Here is a 14,922-nt window from a genome sequence, read left to right on the forward strand (position 1 = left end):
AAATCTCTATTTCACTTCTGGAATCACATTAATTGCGAAATTGGAAGTACACACAGACAAAAAGCGTTCTTATTTTAAAATTTATTGATTGATTAAAAATAACAAAAAATTCACATTGTTAACAAGCTGAGAAAAGCTGACTTGATCCATACAAGACCAGTCTTTTGGAAGTTTTTGGACAGAGGACATTTTCCTGACAGCTAATAGAGCAATGATTATCCTGCTGCTCTTAACACAATGCTTCACAGAGACACATGATTTATGGCTAATAATGTAATGACACAATTATGCATGTAGTATTTAATGACAAAAAAAAAAAAAGCAGTTTATTAAAATAATCACATGAAAAGCATTATGAAGTAAACAAGCACATGTAAACTTGGAAGTACACTGAACATGATATAGCATGATAAATGTGGAAACAAGAGGTTATTTTATTTTATTTTATTTAAGACATCATTCTCTCATCATGCATTGAACTGACAAAAAATTTCACTATTGTGAGATTTATTTATTTTGCCAAATGTGTAAATTTCATATAAACTCTCAAGGCCCCAAAATTAAAAGAGAAAAATCTGTAATACATTTTTTTTGCATTAAGAACATAAAACATACTTTTCATTCTTTTTACCACCAACATTTTTTAATTTTTTTTATATAATCCTATCATATTCCTTTTGGTTTTGGAGTGCAATATGACATTTCTTAAAAAAAAAAAAAAAAAAAAAAAACACTAATGTTTTTTTTTGGCCATTAGTTTAGCCTCAACAGGGTAAAGTCAGTTCATGAAGAAATGTAGGTAGTGAATAGCTATGCGTTATATCTGACTTGTAAATGGTCAAACAACATTGTGACATGTTTTACAAAAGCTGGCATAACCTTCCAAATGCTTCATAATGGTGCAATAAGATATTTCCTCCATGTTTCATTTCCTAGAATATCTTCATGCCTTAGTTATTCTCGCTCTCTTGACTCCTGGTATCTGTCTCTCTATGTGCCGTTTTCTGGAGAACTAGAGGAAGAGCGGACAGTAGAGGAAGAAGCTAGATGTTCCTTACTGTCTCCAGTCCCCGCCCCTTTAACCCGCCACTGGAGAATGCAGGTGTCTTTCCCGCCCAATGACAGGAGGTGATTGTCATTATGCGTGAAACGAACGTTGGTCACATGACTGCCATGGCCCTCATACTTATAACTTGGAGCCTGACAGAGAAATCGGGGAATAAATTATTGATTTCTTGCAGTACAAGCAAACACTTCTTTTTTTATTTTTAAACCTGATACAGTTAATATGTGAATTATTAATCTGCATTTTCTAACTCAGCATTACATACAATATCTGGCCTTTTAATACAATGTTAAGCATACAGAGTCTAATAGTTTAATTTTATTTCAATTTTAAAAAGATAATTTCTTTGACTCTCAATGAATATTGACTGTTCAATGGTAGTGGCAGTGACTGACCTTTAGTTTGGGACATGGATACTGGAACAAATGCACCTTGCAGAAGTCATCGGCCACTGCCACCATACTCTTATTGTGCGAGCGACACAAGGCATTGATGTCTGTCCCATCTGATCCCTCGAGCCACACACCTAGACAGCATGACAGTTACATTTTATTACACTGTGGAATAAACTGCTGGTGCATACATACTACTACTACTCATGAGATACATCTTAAGGTAAACTACATAATTTTTGTTTTTCAAAATTAACGAAAATTAAACAAAGAGTCAATAGATCATCTACGGCAACGTCTCCAAGATGCTTGAAGAAACCTTCCTGCAAAGCTACCTGAAGTGTACCTAGGACAAAAGCGGTTTTAAACACAAAATATTGATTTGATTTAGTTAATAGAAGTTAATCGATAAATAAAATCTATTTACACAAGTGGCTAAAACTATTCACAGTACTGTAGCTTTGCAGGAAGGTTTCTTCAAGCGTCTTGGAGATGTTGCTGCAGTTCTTCTGGATTTAGTCTGTCTCAGTTTGGCTGTTTCGACTGTTGTCAGAATCCTTGTGCATACAACAATCTCACTGGATTATTACTATTAATAACAAAAGGAATGTTTGTAAAAAATGTAATCTGACATTTCTAAGTTTCTACTCTAAGTTGTTTTAAACTGTGCTATAGAAATAAACTTGACAATGACATTGACATTTCCTACACAACTGGCTGAAAATACTATCGTGCCAACGACTTTTGCACAGTACTCTGTGTGTATATATATATATATATATATATATATATATATATATATATATATATGAACAATTCTATGTGGTCCGTTTTACTCCAAATATTGGTAACTAAATAATAATAATAAAAAAATATCAGCCAGCATAAAAAAAAGTAAAATAAAAATAATAAAACACTGATAACAAACAATAAAAAATGAAATGCTTTCTCTCACCCATGACATGGAATCCAAGCACACAGGTATAGGACGCCCACTCTCGATCTTTACTTTCAAACCGGTTCCTCAACAGCTTGCAGCCGCTTGCAACATCCCCTTTTTACACAAACATAAACATTTAAATGCATTTTAAATGATATCTCTCATTGTCTTCTATGAATATGTCTCTGTATATCATGCACACAAGCCTTACAGTATAAAATTTCATAATCGCCGGAGTTAGACATGATGTATTTTCCATCTTTGGACCAGTCGAGGTGAGTAATGAAACTGGAGTGCCCCTGAAGTTACATTTAGGGAAGAGATAAATCTGCATGACTTACAGTGCACTTTAACACAACCCCTATAAACAACAAACCACCATAAAACAGTTTTACATCATTTAGGATACTGTCCCAGAATGCTTTGCTTACTGTGCACTTTCCGAATCGCATGTAGCGTCGACCACCGTCAGTGACGTTGTAAATGTAGATGAAGTTATCATGGGAACCAACAGCCAAAAAGCTGCCATCTATGTTTGGGTGAGTAGTAAAATAAAAGTTCCTGATTGTTAACAGGCTTATGAGAACTGCAGACCACATTAAAACACATGCCCTATATTCCACAAACAATCACTTTTTTTTGTACAGTGAATTTGTTGACCTCTGACCTGGTGAGTATCTCATTACAGACAACTGCTCGTTCCCATCAGTCAGGTCTGACACCACTTCTTTGGTTTGCAGATCCAGTACAACCCATCTATATAGGTAAGGGGTTAAAACCCCCAGAAAGCCATTAAAAAGGGAACATTTCACAAGCTCACTGTAAAACTGAAGCTGTAATTGTTATCGGGTGTGGTGTAAATAAATGTTTCACCTTCCAGTACTCAGTCCAACAGAGACAAGAGCTCCATTTGGGCAGAAATCAGCACACAGACCAGATTCCTAGAGAGATGAATGAATAATTGCAAATTCATTTTCACAGTACATTTATGTTAATATTGTGAGGGTGTTTAAAAATGCACGTTTCCCACATAAAAGTTTTACACCTTAATAAATCAATAATAACTTTGACAAAATGTTTAAAATTTGATATACTCATATGGGTTTCTGTGTTATCTGGCATAGACTACTGTTCAAAAATATCTTGTCAGTAAGTGTCAGCAAGAACACATTCAATTGAACAAAATTGACTATAAATGCATTTATATTGTTACAAAAGGTTCATCAAAGAATCTTGAAAAAAGAAGTTTGATTTCTGAAGGATCATGTGACACTGAAGACTAAAGTAATGGCTTCAGAAAATTCTGCTTTTCCATCAAATGGAAAAAATGTTTTCAAAATAAATTAAAATATAATTTTTTTTTTTTTTAAGTAATAATATTTCACAATATTACAGTTTTTACTGTATTTTTAATCAAATAAACTCACCCTTGGTGAGCATAAGAGACCTCTTTAAAAAACAAAACAAACATATTATCAACCCCAAATTTCTGAACAGTAAAAAATATTAAAATAGAAAACAGTTATTTTAAATTGTAAAAATGTTTTTAAAAGGTTTTAACAACCCCAAACTTTTGAGTGGTAGTGTAAGCGTGTTGAGATCACACGACCAGCCAAATACTGTTTACTTTATCTCAAAAACACCCACATTATCAAATTACCAAATACTTTCAGCTGTGCATTTCTACTCAGATAACCACATTTTTTTGCATCCATGCCAATAGTGTTGTGACACACAAAAAACACTTAGAGGCCACTTACACGACACCGTTTTAAACTAAAAACGCAAAACCTTTTATGCATTTTGACCGTTCATTTACACAACAATGGCATTTCGTGGGCCTGAAAACGCAAACTTTTGAAAACAGGTTTTTTGAGAGCGATGCTGTTATCGCCTCTGTGCAAACTACAAAAACACGAATTTGTGAAAACGGTGACGTCATGCGCATGCGTGTTACGTATAGGCGCAGAGTGTTTCTTTACAAAGTGACATCGCCAACTGGCGTTGCATGAATAATACAGCGTTTTTAGGCGTTTTCTCTGTGTCGTCTGTACGCAAAACCTTTGAAAAACGCAAAGGTTTTTAGTACATCGCTGTAATGTAAACGTACCCTGAGTGTGCCTTAAATTACTGTTACAACTTTCTGTGACCATTCTGACCTCTAGTGGTGTGCACCAGTCCAGTTTGTGGTCCTCTGCGTTCCACACACACACTTGACGATCATTTCCACAGGTAAGAAAGATGTTCTGGGAGGGGTGTGTGGCCAGACCCCAAGTTTCATCCACATGTCCCTGACAATTGAATGAATTGAACGTCTTTAGATTCACAAACTAGCTAATCCGGTAAAAATGCTTAAGACAACTGATGGCAACTGAACGATGTATATTTGCATATGAATCCAATCCATCTACCTGTACAATGGCCACAAACCCATCTGAAAATGTTCCTCTCAGGATTGCGTTTCGTGTGGTGCCAACGAGCAGCTCCTCTCCGTCTACATCTGCAATGGTGCGGACTGCACCAAAATTCTCAGGAATCTAGAAGAACAAAGACCATTCAAGAAGTTTTAGATTTTTAAACGACACTGTACTTTCACATATTCATATGGCTACAAACACGCAGGTTTAAAGATCATACAGACTCGTGTTTCACCTCACACTCTCTTTCAGGCGCAAGGTCTGCGCTCCAGCGGATGATCTTGCGGTCCTTGCCTCCACCACTGAGTAAAGCTCCACCCTGCAGGAGGCACATCGTGAAAACGCTGCCTTCGTGAGCACGCGTCTGCTTCATGATCTGCAATGTCTCTGCAGGCGGAGAGAGGAGAACAGGCGGATTAGTAAATTTGAAGAGATTGACAGAATCTATGTAGTTTCAAATAATGAAAACAGACCATATTTTAGTTCTAATTTATTGATAGCATCTGTGGCATGCTGTTGTTTACCATAAAGCATAAACTATACTTGTCCCTTAGTTTTAAAAGTAAAGGAAAATCTCTTGCACATACAGTAATACTTCTGTACCGACACGGTTGCCAGGTCTGAGCAACAAAACTAGCCAATTGGCCAATCAAAATTAGCCCAATATGATTTTTTCCGTCAGTGGCCGAATTCTTTGCTGATTTTGTACGTCAACCCACGGCAACAACTTAAAAGTAGCCCAATTCCAGGGGTTATAACTAAAATGAATAGCTTTAAATGCTACAAATGAATTTAATCATTGCAAAATTATAACTGAATATATGAAAGATGGATGTTTATGTAGAGATTTGCTAACGATTAAGGAAGTTGCAATGTAACAGAAGTGTTTGATCATTTCTTCTGTATTGTGAAGTATCATTTTGCACACCCTTTGCTCCTTTTCCTAATGTTTTGATATCAGCAGCTGATTTTCCCCATGTGAGAATGTTCCCCTCAGAGTCTCCCGTCAACACATCGCCCGTAAGACTGAACACGAAGCACATGATGAACTTGGGCTTTTTGTATTTCTGTTAAACACACAATAGACAAAATCAAATACCAAACAAAGAGTGAATACATAGCTGAATGCATTATGAAGCGGTTCTCAACTAAATGTAAGCCTTTAAAGCTAATCATAAACTAGATGTTACTGTAAAATAGTATCCAAGTAAAATGATGATCTCACATGGAAACGACATAGTACCACAGTATTGTGAGTTTTTAATTTATATAATTTCTTCCCCTTTTCGTGCATGGAAAAGCACATGATACTGAAATTACAGTGGAGGACAGTCAACTTGGTGGCAAAATATGGACTCACTCCAAAGATGCCCTGTTTCTTGGTCATTGTGAAACCGCTCATGGTCCAGAAGTAGACGTGGGACTTGCCACAGGAGATGATGTTGTTGGTGTCTGTAGGGCTGAATTCCACAGCCAAGACTGCCTCAGTAGTGCTCTGAAACACACACACACACACACACACACAGTGAAGACATATAGTTTTCCACAGTATATATGACTGTGCCAGTGGCTCTGTGTTATTACAGGAGAAAAGCTGCAATTCAACTATAAACATCCAATCAATCTTCAGCTCACGTCAGTTTAATGACAGAAAATTACTGTAATTGTCCTGTATTATCAAAGTATAATCCAGAAAATGTAAATACCTCTTCAAAGTTCAGCAGAATATAATGTCATTACTTATGATTTCTAAATTGTTCAGGCTCTTTAATTTTGTTCTGGGAATTCATCTTATTGTTTCCAGAATTTCACCAAACATACTTCTGAAATCCTGAATGATATTTAACTCATTGCAAATGACTTTATAAATATAAACCAACTCATACTGAGATTAAAATCTAGATTCACTCAGTCAGCAAACAGAACTCCCTTGACAAAGCGTCATGCTATTCTAAGTCCAACTACTTCCTAAATCCATTACTAGCAGCACAGCCCAAAAATAAAACACGAGGAAGAAAAATTACTTCATACAAATGGCCAGTCTTTAAAGCGCACACAATCACTCACACAAAATCAACTGTAAAATATTTAGCTGCTCCCATAGCAACCCCGCTCAAACCGCTCGTGCAGAAGTAGAAAGAAATATTTAGGACAAAGGGTCACACAGAGAAAGAAACTATCCACAATAAAGCTGACAGGTTTTTTTTAGCATTAACAGAGTATGTGCTTGAAAAAAAATTGTTAGGTAGAAACTAAAGAAATGGTAGAAACTATTGAGCATTTGTGTGTGTGTGTGTGAACAGACCTTGACTTCAGCATGCTTTATATTTTTATTCCAGTCCCACACAGAAAGCATGTGTTCATTGGAATCATCAATTACACAAAGGAATGTACCAGCATCCTATAACAAGAAAAAAGAGAAAAGAATATATATATTCAATCAGTCAATCAATTCTTATATTGAAATATATTTTAATTGTAAATAAATAAACATTGATATATGTATGTATTGTATTTATTTACAATTAAAATGCTACTATTCCAAAAGACTGTCACATGATAAAAGTCAATGTTTCTAGTCTATAAATGCTTCATAGACCAAAAGTCTGGATATTTGATTATAGTATTATTTTACATATTTTATTTATTCATTTCTTTTTTGATATTTTATATTCTTTGCACATGTGAACAGCCCTCTCTATTCTCTCTGTCTGCTGTGTTTCAACTGGAAAGAATGCAAAATGGGAGGCAATACTCACTGAATTGGAAAATGCTACGGATCCGACACCTCGCTCAAATGTGCCGAGGCCGATCTGCTGCAGCGTCACTAGCGTGTTGGAGTCCCAAATGTGCACAAAGGGCTGAAGAGGCTGACAAACACACATAATCGCACAAAAAATGTAAGGAGGCAATTGATGCATAACATGGACATTTTTTCTTTATGAATGTATAACAAACTTACACCATGTCTTTAAATTTTGTCCATGATTTGAATCAATGTCAACCAACATACTAATCTTATTAATCAGTGGAATGTGATTTATTCACCTTGCCATCTTTGTCCACCCCTGCTGTCTGTCCAGATGCCACACGCACCTTGTCCGGGTGGATGGCAAGACTACAGGCCAAAAAGTAAGAGAAAAAGTAAGGACATATTAATCAGAGAAAAAAAATAAAAATGTAATAAAAATAAAAATAGTTCTCTCTAAACTCACCATCTGACACAGTCTGTGTGCTTGCGATAATGTCTTTGTGTTTGGTTGCTGATGTGATACAGGACCACCACGCACGCAATAAAATAAACTGCTTCTCCAGACGGCAACAGGTAAAGGTTTGCTCGACAGTCCCGTCCCCTGTAACCATAGCTGGAAATAAAAGGATCAAGGAACATTTGCTAGTAGTTATGTATTATATAAAGGAAATCTAATTCACTGTGTTTGGCCATGTGAGGTAAAGAAATATATACATGTAGTAAGTATGTATGTATGTAAGTATGCAGGGCTTGACATTAACTTTGCTCACCAAAGTCACTGGCCACAATTTTGACATTGATACCATGGGGGAAACTGCCTGATTTTTTAAATATTATCTTATAATTTGGCAGCAGGTATATTAGGCTGCTGTCACTTTAAGACCTGACGCACGGATCCATTATACTGTTACACATGCATTTTTTTTTACGTTCACTTAAAACATTACTGACTGTGTTTACGTGAATACTTGCAAAGACCGCCATTTTGACATTATTTGACTTTTTAAGCGCAATAAGCAGCAAACAATAACTTAATTTAGTATTGTGAGGCGGCTTTATGTGCGCGCATTTTGGGCGTGGGCACAAAATCTGCGGAAATTAGTAAAATTATGCGCAATACGTGCAATCCCACGCAGAAACTCAAGCCCTGTAACACCAACAATATTCATCCGGAGCAAATGAAACGAGTGAGTGAGGAGAGGCGGGTTTGTGTGTCAACTTGCTGTCAGAGAGAAAGCGCAGCTGGTATTGTGTTTCTATTCTGTGGAAAATGAGAATTGGAAGCGTTACAGATATTTCAGTATCGATGTGTATCAAAAATCTATATTTTTGACAACACTACATTGCACTTAGTTTATTATTTCAAATGCCTTTTTAAAAGACTACAATTGAAAAATGTATGTAAATCCAACCCGCCAAAGTGGCTAGTAGGAGTGACTGTTACACGCCACTGCTGAAGGGTTGGAGGGTGTTAATGTCAAGCCCTGTATGCAATAAAATTACATATTTTAAGTTTTATTTTATGTTACAATTAATTCATATGAAAGTAAATTAATTTTTAATTTAATTTAGGTTCAAATGTAATACATTAATAAAAAATATAAATGCTAAAAAACAATAACAAAAGAATTGTTGTAGGATACACCCAGTCGAGATCCAGTTTCTGTGAGGGAAGATCAATTTTCAGCTCCTCGTAGTTCAGAATGTCTGAAGGAATGTACATGGTGATTGGTCGTCCACGGATAAACATCTTGATTGACTGACCTGTAAGCAAAATGAATGTGACTTGAGACACAAGAATACACAACGTGAAAATGTGAAAAATTTACGATGAACACTATAGTTTGTATTTGTTAACTTTCAGAGTACAACATATTATATAACTAACAAAACTATTATTTTAAGATTTTTTTTAACGCAAATATGTTTAGGCAACAATTAGTAAGAATCCAGTCCATGATAGAAACCTACTCTGAGTTCCCCTCCTGGACCCCTGAGAGCCTGTTAAAAGATAAAAACACAAACAAACATTATCTCTGCATTTGCAAAACACATTAGGAATTCCTGCAGCCCAACTGCACTCCAACTAGCTCTACAGGGAGCTCCAGCGAGAACACCTCTGACTCACCGCTGTCATTGTCTGGACCTGGATTTGGACTGGCTCGACAGGGAAAATTTTGTTTTTAAAAGGGTCTTTTAAAAGCAGTGAGGCATGCAAGTCAATCTGCGTGTCAATCTGCGTGTCAATCTGCGATGGAATGACAATAAAAGCAACAGCCAGAAACCAATAAGCAAAGTTTGCATCAAAACATCACTAACCCCTGAAGATCTTTTATACAGTATAATATGGGTTGTTTTGATACAAGAGATAGTGAGAATATCTCGTATTCCTCGGATTTGAGTTTAGAGTTTAAACTACATCCGACTCATGCAGGACCGCTATGTCAATGTTATCAGAGAGATGACAGGTGACGCCGAAACAACATTCCATAAATGTGTCAGTTTCATCCCAGAGGGGAAAAACAACATGTGTTTGGTGTTGAGCGCAGTCACGATATTTCAAATAAAACCCCCCCTTTACCTTTCCCATTCAGTAAAGTGTGCAGGTGAATAAATTATTAAAACGCCACACGCACACAAACGAGAAGGCCAAGGCAGTGCTGTGAAAATGTGGTGTGAATTTCTGGCACGCAGAGAAAAGGAAACACATCCATCATCCTGGTCAGAAAAGTCGAGTGGTGCGGTTGCATAACCGACGAGAGTAACTTTCCAGTGTGAGCACAAGCACTCCTGTGTCTCACTGCTGAAGGAAACATGCATAATGAATAAACAAACAAATAAATATATAAAGACTAGACATGAGACCACTTATGGCCTATTATGGTAATTAAAATTCGCCTGTGCTCATTAACACTTACTCATACGTGTTTTATGCACAGTGACCTCACTGCATCACATTGCATTCTGGACAGAATCTGTTCTCTAATCTAGAATTTGTAGTCTGGGGTCCATGAAGCTATAGCAGGGGGTCTGTGGATGGATACAGTACCATTCAAAAGTCTCGGGTGGGTGAGATTGTTTTTTTGTTTTTTAAAGGGGTGGTTGATTATGATTTCACTTTTTTAACTTTAGTTAGTGTGTAAAGTTGCTGTTTGAGCATAAACGACATCTGCAAAGTTGGTTCAAAGCAAAGGGAGATATTTGCTTTTAAAGAAATTGCTTTTTAAAGACTACAACAAACGGCTGGTAGGGACTACACGACATTCCTCCCGGGTTAGTGACATCACAAACCCTAAAATTTACATAAACCCCGCCCCCGGGGACGCGATTTATAGATTATCATGACACAATATTCTAATCAATGATTCGAAAATAGTTAACTCCACATTAGCTACATAAAATTAAACATAAACAAAAAAGTTTTTGAAATTTTCAGGGCACAAGCTGTTGAAGCTCCGCCCCCTGTGCCAGGAGCAGCTACTCATTTGCATTTAAAGGGACAGACACAAAACGGTGCATTTTTGCTCACCCTTAAAAAGTGAAAATTTTAACATGCTATATAAAAATATCTGTGGGGTATTTTGAGCTAAAACTTCACATACACACTCTGGGGACATCAAAGTCTTATTTTACATCTTGTGAAAAGAGCATTATACCACCCCATGTTGGTGTTGGCATGCATACCATTGGATGTTGGTGTTTGGAAACATAATCATGTGAGACGCTTCAGGGAGGGAATTACACCAAATCATTCTGATGACAGAATGATCAAACCGACATTTGAAATGCTGTGCGATGCGATTGGTCCACTGGTTAGTCAAGTTATCCAATCACATCTACTGTTGAGTCAAAGTCACGAGAGTTTTTTTGTTGTGCATCAAGGGATTTATTCAGTAAATGTGTTTCCATAGTAGTTTATGTGCATGTCTTCTTATCCGATAATTTTCTTTTAGAATTTATCTTTAGATCTTTAGAATCTTTAGAATTTATGCACATCTTGGCATTTTCATCCAGATTTTTTTATGCAATATCCCAAAATGCGTATTCAATTTTATTAAATAAATTTTTTTTTTGGATAAAATAAATGACGCCTTGGTGAGCCTTCTTAGAAAAATAAGTACCAGTATTTTGAACGGTAGTCTATATAAGCATATATAAACTTATGAATAAAAATATATAAATATATCATTTTTTAAAATGTGGTTATTTTGTAAAAAACAACAACTTATAATATCATCTTCAGCGGGTCTGCTGCTTCATCATTTGATTGGGTTGCCTCTGTATAGTGTATAACACACTTACATAACCTAATAGTATACAGTGGCACAATAAAACCAGGACATGGTAAAGGTACATAATGTAACAATCAGCTTATTGCAAAAACATTATTTATGAAAGTAATTATATAGGCTTAATGAGAAAACCAAGCGTTATTGTATTAGTGGATCCCTGGGTTGGCTGAGTAATGGTTAAAATGGTAGATGAAAAGCTGAAAAATTGTTCCCATTATTATTCTGAATCCACAGCTGTATGTGTGAGGTGTTGATGAGAGAGATTAAAATATATTATGTTGCTGATTCTTATATATATTATTTTTCCTTCTCTTTGGCTGAGGGAAAAACATTTTACTCATGAAATTGTAACCTGACAATCCTGATTGGAGGAAACTGAACAGACAGTGACTACGTGACGAGTGACATTCAGAAAGGTTAAAAGGATCTTGTTTTCCTAACACATGACAGCTTTTCCAGTAATCAAACACACCGGAAGGCATGAGAACAGAAAGAAGCATTGCAAACTGCATAAATAGTGTGACAATAAGTAACTGACAGTCTCTGTAGCCAGGGGAATTTAGGTAAAAATGGGAAAACATCGACCTAATGCAAGTCTGAATTATGACACAGCAAGGCTGATGAGGTAATAATGAAGAAAAAGAAGGAGAGATAAAGTGAGAGATGCCTTACCTGTGCTAGAGATAATATCTTTTGCCCGGCTATGGAGACAAACACATGAATGAATGAATGAATGAATGAATGAATACTGAAAACAGAATATATTAAAACATGAAAATCACTTCAGTACAACAAGAAATGTGATTGTTTTTTAAAGGCATGCCAGCTTCTTTAGCTATTTTCATCAGAAAAAAACATACTTCAGTTATGAAACTAAATTACTATTATTATTATAGAAACTAATTAAGAAATTTCATGATAACAAGATTCTCATGAAATGCATTCAAATATTAAATATAACTTAATCTTGATCAAAAGCATCTGTGGCATTCTGTCAATTAGTACTAAATAATTTTCCCTCATCCAACTTAAAGTGCCCCTTTTATGCTTTTTCGAATATTACCTTTTATGTAATGTGTAATACAGCTGTTTGTGAATGTAAAAGGTATGCAAAGTTTTAAAGATCAAAGTGCTGGAGTTATTGTCTCCTAAAAGAAAGAATCAATACTGAACTGCCAAAAATGAGTTATCAGTAATTTCAGTCTCACTTCCAGTTACAAACATATGTAGGTTTGTAACACGTTTGCATAATGAAGTCCATTGGCTGACTGTGTCCTACTACAACATCTGCTCTGACCCTCAAACATAGTGGTTGTAGCTGATGAGGCCTGGAAGAGTTTTTTGTTAACAAGTTGAGATGACAGTTTTCTGTGCTGCAAAAGCAAATCCACTTTGCATGCTTGCGCTTGATACAGTATTGATACAGTAAAATTGATGCCATCGTTACTGTTCGCATCAAACACTGAGGAAGCCTCCGGAGCTGAAATTCATATATGGTAATAGGGGTTTCTTTTTCGACTCGCGCTGCAGTAGACCAATCACAACAGACTGAGCCGTCTAACCAATCAGAGCAGAGTAGACAAATCATAACAGCCTGACCAATCAGAGCAGAGTAGGCTCGTGCAAATGAGGAGTTTAGAGAGAATGGATCCTTGATTGAATCTTTTCGGACACTGTGAGAAAAGAGATGATGCTGCAATGTATATTATGAGAAAATGTAAGTGTTTTTTGTCTTTGAGTGCATGTAAACCTATTGTAAGAAACCTTCAAAATAAAATTAGGAACCTTTAAAATAGCATAATAGGGGAACTTTAAGTAAAAAAAAAAAAAGGAAGCACAATGGAGATACTAGATGCCTTACATATTGCCTGAGGGGCTGCACACCTTTCTCCAATGGGCCAACTGATAAAACTTGAAAAACCTGGTAAACCCAGTAACTTTTTACATGAAATCCAAGCAACGACGGACATAACACAACCAATCCTACATGGAGCAAACTTCACCGACTGTAAAGTGATTGATGATTTAGACAAATTTACAACTTAAATAACAGAATCACTGTAAATGCTTGAACAATAAGAGCATCACTGTTTTTCTTTTACAAACCTCTGATAGACTTTCTCCAGAGATATCTATTGTATTTGCATTACCACAACAATCTTTCTGTTGTTTCTGAGGGATGAGTCATAACGATTTTCTGTGGTAATCGACAGCATCATAGATCGTGCTGATAGAGCTTAACTTATTTATTTACTCTGAAAGATTCACTTATGATGAGTGAAAAGTTCAGAGGATGCTTGAACTAAAAAAAAAAAAAGCGGTTCTCACCTCTCCAGACTTGGAGACCGTGTGAGTAAGTTGGTCGAGGAGGCCGCTTTCTTAGAAAGCCGCAGTTTGGTCTTGTCTTGGGAGTCCTTACTTCTCTCACTGTTCCTCCTGACCCTGATTTTCAAGAAGAGATATTAGTCAATTACTCCATGAGGCATAAAAATCTGATTCACAGAGTGCATGCAAGCATTAATCAATGCAGATACGAGCATGCTAACATGAACGTCACAGAACGTGCTTAGCGTGATTTGAGTTTCCCATCAAGTTTGGACAGCATGCAAATGCACCTATTATTAAAAACCAACAACCCACAATCACCCAGAATCTATGCATCATGCAGACACACACACAAGAAAACCATGCAAATAAATCAGAAATCAGAGTTAATGCCACGTTTAGGTCACAGTGAATTTGCCCCATATACTTATTGTGTGAGGGAGTATGAGTCTGTGCTCACTGAGGGATTGTTTCCTCTTGCACACCCTATTTCCTGTTCTTCTGAATACCCTTAGAGGCATCCAATAAAAGCTACATGAAACAGGAAATAACTGTGGTCATGTGATCAATGATGATACTTGCGGTGACAGACAGAGAAGTGAAACGCGGCTGATAAAGGGTGCTGTCCACTTTTAAATAATGCTGAAGCCTTACCCTGACACACTTTTAACACATTCTTTATGGTAGTCGAAATTAGCGATAAAACATTATATCAGCCAGGCTGCTAACTCAGAGATA

General features: G+C 36.4%; 1 protein-coding gene across 2 annotated transcripts in view; it reads right to left on the minus strand.

The window, feature by feature from the left end:
* Nucleotides 1-66: 66 nt before the first annotated feature.
* The window catches only part of eml3 (EMAP like 3), a 36,166-nt gene continuing 21,310 nt past the window's right edge, over nucleotides 67-14,922 (minus strand). For both annotated transcript variants that reach the window (XM_084108071.1, XM_084108070.1), the window contains 20 exons: nucleotides 14,188-14,301; nucleotides 12,532-12,560; nucleotides 9,539-9,568; nucleotides 9,211-9,331; nucleotides 8,031-8,180; nucleotides 7,864-7,933; nucleotides 7,575-7,685; nucleotides 7,121-7,216; nucleotides 6,176-6,310; nucleotides 5,744-5,882; nucleotides 5,051-5,202; nucleotides 4,810-4,935; nucleotides 4,558-4,689; nucleotides 3,272-3,339; nucleotides 3,066-3,154; nucleotides 2,830-2,927; nucleotides 2,610-2,697; nucleotides 2,414-2,512; nucleotides 1,462-1,592; nucleotides 67-1,200 (listed from right to left, as the gene is read on the minus strand). In XM_084108071.1, coding sequence (XP_083964197.1) covers nucleotides 991-1,200; nucleotides 1,462-1,592; nucleotides 2,414-2,512; nucleotides 2,610-2,697; nucleotides 2,830-2,927; nucleotides 3,066-3,154; nucleotides 3,272-3,339; nucleotides 4,558-4,689; nucleotides 4,810-4,935; nucleotides 5,051-5,202; nucleotides 5,744-5,882; nucleotides 6,176-6,310; nucleotides 7,121-7,216; nucleotides 7,575-7,685; nucleotides 7,864-7,933; nucleotides 8,031-8,180; nucleotides 9,211-9,331; nucleotides 9,539-9,568; nucleotides 12,532-12,560; nucleotides 14,188-14,301 — 2,188 coding nt within the window. In that variant the 3' untranslated portion in view covers nucleotides 67-990. The remainder of the gene's footprint in view (nucleotides 1,201-1,461; nucleotides 1,593-2,413; nucleotides 2,513-2,609; nucleotides 2,698-2,829; nucleotides 2,928-3,065; nucleotides 3,155-3,271; nucleotides 3,340-4,557; nucleotides 4,690-4,809; nucleotides 4,936-5,050; nucleotides 5,203-5,743; nucleotides 5,883-6,175; nucleotides 6,311-7,120; nucleotides 7,217-7,574; nucleotides 7,686-7,863; nucleotides 7,934-8,030; nucleotides 8,181-9,210; nucleotides 9,332-9,538; nucleotides 9,569-12,531; nucleotides 12,561-14,187; nucleotides 14,302-14,922) is intronic.

The sequence above is a fragment of the Abramis brama genome (assembly GCF_963993115.1).
Source record: "Abramis brama genome assembly, chromosome: 3".
NCBI classification, from domain to species: Eukaryota; Metazoa; Chordata; class Actinopteri; order Cypriniformes; family Leuciscidae; genus Abramis; species Abramis brama.